A 5,407-nucleotide genomic window follows, 5' to 3' on the forward strand; every position below is an offset into this window, starting at 1 on the left:
TATAACAAGTAAACAATCCTCCCAAGATATAAAACGAGAAAATTACCAAGATAACTGGACTAACCTAGGTGTTCTTTTCTCGTAAGATATAATCTGCGCTTTTAAGGAGGTGAGTATGTTCGTATAAAGCATACAAAAGCAGTAGCAACTTAACTAAGAGCCAGAGGATGTGTAATTTCAAAATGAACTCCAAATATGTTTCCACCGAGCAAGTTTCACATTTTTGATATATCTCTCCATTCAAATTATGCTAACTAAACATTTTGTACCCAACTTGAGAATCATTTTGGATATTCAAAAAACTCGCTTTCAGGAGAAATTTCCTAGGAGGTGTACTTGTGTTTATCCTTTTTCATTCTCTCAGTAAAAGTATTTGGGAGAAAGATTAACAGAAATATTGTATTATCTCTTCTCCTGTCTGCTTTAAAACCCCAGGCGCAAAAGTGCTTATCGAAATCGGATGAAGAAGCTCCATTACTTGCGAGCGTAACATCTTCTTAATCACCAAATTAATAACCAAAGTAAACTGATACGACTAACACATAAATATCTGTTAAAGATATAAAACAAAAACTACTACCTTGACCAACTTTTTCTAAAACCTTTAACAGAATAAAATCAAAATCTATGGTTGGGAGTCTTAGTATCGTTTCCCAAGAATCGCACCTATGATCACTGAAACAAGAGCTACGATCAATATAAACTTAAAGTTCATGGCCGTTGAAACCTCTGTGGTCGTGGTCAGTATTTCTAGAGAAGAACTTTGCATAGTAATGTTTTCCAACTTTTTTGTATGTCCATCTTTCGATGGAGTTGAGATCGTGGTTCCGATGTCCCTGGATTTCATCTCAATGGAACTTGCTCCAATATCCTGCAATATGTAGCAGAGGTGCTTAGCTTAATGGAGTGAAAACCATCAGCCTTTGATATTTTGATAATCAATGCAATATTATATTAATATAATTCATATCAATATCTAATGGCGATTTAAAGAACTTGAGCCTAAACATTATCAGGAAAAAATCTGAGCCTAAATTAAGCACCTTCAATATATCCCAGTGATATTTCAATATCAAATTGATATTTATGGCATTCTTTAAAGATGTAATTCAAGACTAAAATATCAGAATTATTTCGATATTTTAAGAATAGTCTTAATCATTACTAATATAGCATCTTTCTTTCTTTCTCAGGATGCAGAGAGTTCGGCTGCAGTGTTGTTTCAACAATCATTAACATGACTTCGTAAGAGGCTCAAAAGAGGAGGTTCATAATTCAATGTTTCAAGCTGTAAATAAGTTGCAACTCTTCCTGTTTATTGTGGCCAGCCCTTTTCAGGGTTTCTTAATGTGATTTGTTTTACATTCTTCGCTATGCAAGCCATGATAAACATATTATTGAAATACAGAGCCCACACGCATATAAGTTTACAAAAGAATCTAACCTTATGAGTTGTTTTAGCGTCGTCCTCCAGCTGCAATTTTTGTTCTAGTTCTTTTACTTGGTTTTCAAGAAGAAAGACTGCCTTCTTGTTAGCATCCGCTTCCATTTCTTTTTGTACATTCACCTCTTTCTGTGGTGTAAAAACCAGTACAAATTTGAATATTATTGATTATTCTGACATTCATAATCAACAATCTGGGAACCTAAATTATTGTTATGAAAGCATATGACTTGAAAGTTGAAAAAAATATAAATTCAAGATTTTGAGGTATCGCGGTTAATTTCTTCAACTATGTTGTTACTGTCCAACTAATTTTGAGGTTTTAAAACTCTGCTCATTTGAAGTATCTGATAATTGTACATCAATTCTGGATTAATTAATTCTTGCAGGGTAAAATATTACCTCTTCTTTGACGTGAGTCTCAGATATTGCTAATTGTTCTTCAAGCTCTTTAAGACGATCACTTAGTGCAGATTTTTTTGCAACTTCAGCTTTCAAATTTTCAATCTCAGTTGTCAAAGCATGCTCATTTGAGATGTGCTGTTTTATTTGTCTTTCCAGTTGGATTACCGCAGTCTGCAGCTCCTCCTTAGCATTATGATGTGTTTCAGTGAGCAAGTTGTTCTCCTCCATTACTGAAGATATCTATAGGTGTTTGCAAGCATATCAGGAGAATCATATTAACATTATAGATATCGAAAATGACACACACACAAAATAGAACAACAAAAATGTTTATCTTAGTATGCAGTATGTTGTTATCTAGTAGAAACCTGAGACTGTAACCGCTGACTGTCGGAATCAAGCTGTAGTTTCAAATCTTCAATAGTTTTTTGTGATGCATGGAGCTGTTCAGTTGCTTCATCCCTATCGGATAATGTTGCTGAAAGTTTTGTTTGTACATCATTCAGTTTAGATTCATGTTCTGACAGTTCTTGAGTAAGATTAAAATTCACCCCAGCTAGCCCTTCACACTCTTTTTCAAAATGGCTGGACCTGCTTTCTAGTTCTTTGACCATGCTTTCCAGATCTTTTAATCTTGTTAGGGTCTGTTCCAGTTCAATCTTATGAGAGTCAACTTGCTCAGAAGCTCTCGAGTGCCGATCCTTCAGTTCCATGATAGTGCTCAAATGAGAAGACAGTTTTTGAGATGTTTCTTCCTTTTCAGCATACTCAGAATTTAGTAGTTCTTGAAGCTCATTAATCTTACTCTTGAGCTGTGTATTTGTTTCAACTAACATATCAATCTCTGAGAAATATTGTGTGGCTTGATCTTCTGCGTGTGAGACCCTTTTTTTTAGTTCTTCATTGGCGCTTTCTGAATTCGCCAGTTTCATTGCAATCTGAGTAAATTCTTCCTTCAAAGATGCAGATCTTTCAGCTGCTTCCATTGTTTGTTCCTTGTAAATCATCACTTGCTCTTCAAGTGCCTGCACCTCAAAATCTTTGCTGTTAAAATTGGCAATAACCTCTTGCAGTTTGACTTCCAAGTCTCGATGTTTCTCAAGAAGCTCTTCAGCTAACTTGAGCTTCTCCAAGACCTCAATTTCTCTCAATCCAGCAGCCTCCAGATTACTTTCAGTACTTACTAACTTCTGATGAGTGAGATTCAGATCACTCTGCAGGAGCTGTAGTGAATTTTCTGCTTCAACAAGCTTTTCAGTTGTGTTATTTAATGCATCTGCCAGATTTATCTTCTCTTCTGTTGTCATATTCAAGCTTTCATTGAGAACCTCTTCCTTTTTCATAGCACTCTTCAACTGCAACTCGAGCTCTGATTTCTGTGCAGCCGAGGAGCTCAATTCAGACTCCAATACTGCCACTTTATTCACCGAGTCTTCCTGCAAATGAAGCCTCTTTTCTAAATCCAATATTTGTAATTTGGAAACCTTCAACTCCCCTTGAACAGTGGAGAGATCTGCTGTAGTAGCTCTTAGTGCTTCTTCTAGCTTTTCATTTTCAGCAATCTTCTCATAAAGCCCCACAAGCTCTCCTTGTAATGTAGCCATCTGATCTTCCACTTCTACGGCACTCACTTTCGCCATTTCAAGTAACCTCTCAAACTCCAACGCCTTCTTCATTTCCATCTCAGCATGTACACCACTTTGCCTATGCAACTCCTCAAACTTCAACGCCTCGCCTTCAGATTTTTGCAGCTCCTGATTCACTTCCAGCATCTTCTTCTTCGAAGTCTCCAGTTCAAGTTGAAGATCATCATAAGCCTCCTGCACATCATTCATCGCCTTTTGCTTCGTCTCCTGAACTTGCAAGGATCTCCCTTCAGCTTCAGAAATCTGTTTCTGTAACTTGTTATTACTAATCTCAAGCTCATCATAACTCTTCTCACTTTCTTGCAGCTTCTTGTTAGTAAACAAAACTTCATCCTTTAGCCTAGTAACCTCAGATTCAGAATCCTTCAAAGCTCGAGATACTGATACTAATTCATGCTTAAGTTCCTGAACCTTTTCTTGGGCCTCTAACAAATCTCTGCTAGGTGATGATTTGTGAGAACAAACAGATTCCTTCTCTACCTTTATAAACTCTGCATCTAAATTAGACTCCTCATCTTTACCCTGTTACAAACAAATATTCTGAAACATAACCTTCCCATTTCATTGACAGATTTTTACAAGTTTTTTTAACCATAAATTTGAGGCAACATAGTCTTTTTTAATGCAACATCTTGTCATGCTTCCAAATCTAAATATTATTGACAAAAATAGAATAAGTAACAGAGCAAGAAAGTACCTGAATGGGATCAATATAGTTGTCCATCTTCAATATTGGAACTTGTGAACTTGGTAGTTTGGTTCAACTGCAGAGGCTATAAGAAACTGGATCAAGAAGCAAATAGAATCTTGTAAAAGTTGAGCAACATAAATGAAAAAGAAAAAGACAATTCAATATATAATTTGCAACTTACATAAAATTATTGTAATTTGTTACTATATATAACCAAATATGATATGTTTTCTTTTAAAACACTACCCCAACACACAATCGTGTTCTGTCTGGTCCGACACTGCTCACTTAGTCCCTCCAAATTGTTAATATGTAGCAGAGTGTGCCATACGTATTTTAAAATAAATAAAAAGTATAGTTTTATAATATTTTTAAAAAAATTAATTTTTTTAATAAAAGTTTAACAATCTATTTATATTCAATAAAAGAAAATTTTAAAAATATATATATAACTATATTTTATATTCATCTTAAAATATATGTTGGACACTTTCTTACAAACGATAATAATTGGTCCGCAGTGACAGCGTAGTTTCCTTGCCATTACTAGTTACTACTGTTTTTTCCTTGACAAATAAAACAAAAATGCTATTGTTTTTCCGGTTTAATAAATAATACAAATAAATGGAAACATGAATATCCCATTAAAGAATATAAATGTATTGAAAATAGAGGCTAGTAGGGTGGGAGAAAAGCATGTTTTTTGATAATAGAAAAGCATTTGGTTAGAAAAACAAGTAATCCATAAAAATTGATTTATGAATGACTCTCGGCAGGCTATAACGTGAGAACTGAAACCAAGAGGAAAGTGACAGCGTGTTTGTCTTATTTTATTTCTTACAAAAAACTTTAATAAATTAATCTGGTAATACATAATTTTAAAAAGCAATGGATGCGCATAGAAATGGTCGCCCAAACTCACCCATACTTTTGTCATCTTTATCTTCGCCAATTATGGACCCTTTTGACTTCGGTTTAAGTTACGGATTTAAAGCTTATTTTTATTTTTAAACTGATTTTCTTTGTTATAATAAATTAAAAAATATTGTAAAAATCTGAATGCAGATTAAAGTCGGGGAATGTAGTTCCTTAAATTATTTATTTTACTTATATTAATTTATTTATATTTATAATATTAACATCATCATTCCCACATTCAATTTAATAATTATTTTTATATATTTAAGAATTATTAATTTATATACATATTAAAGTTAACAG

The 5,407-nt window shown here is 33.9% G+C and overlaps 1 protein-coding gene across 1 annotated transcript; it reads right to left on the reverse strand.

Annotated features, from left to right (window-relative positions):
- Positions 1-461: 461 nt before the first annotated feature.
- Positions 462-4,350, reverse strand: LOC141711812 (uncharacterized). Its single transcript, XM_074514493.1, has 5 exons — positions 4,193-4,350; positions 2,218-4,017; positions 1,847-2,089; positions 1,445-1,573; positions 462-871 (listed from the first exon to the last, which is right to left on the reverse strand). The coding sequence occupies exons 1-5, from the start codon at positions 4,217-4,219 to the stop codon at positions 641-643; spliced, it is 2,430 nt and encodes an 809-aa protein (XP_074370594.1). The 5' UTR covers positions 4,220-4,350; the 3' UTR covers positions 462-640.
- Positions 4,351-5,407: the final 1,057 nt, after the last annotated feature.

This window comes from Apium graveolens, chromosome 3 (assembly GCF_009905375.1).
Source record: "Apium graveolens cultivar Ventura chromosome 3, ASM990537v1, whole genome shotgun sequence".
Classification (NCBI taxonomy): Eukaryota; Viridiplantae; Streptophyta; class Magnoliopsida; order Apiales; family Apiaceae; genus Apium; species Apium graveolens.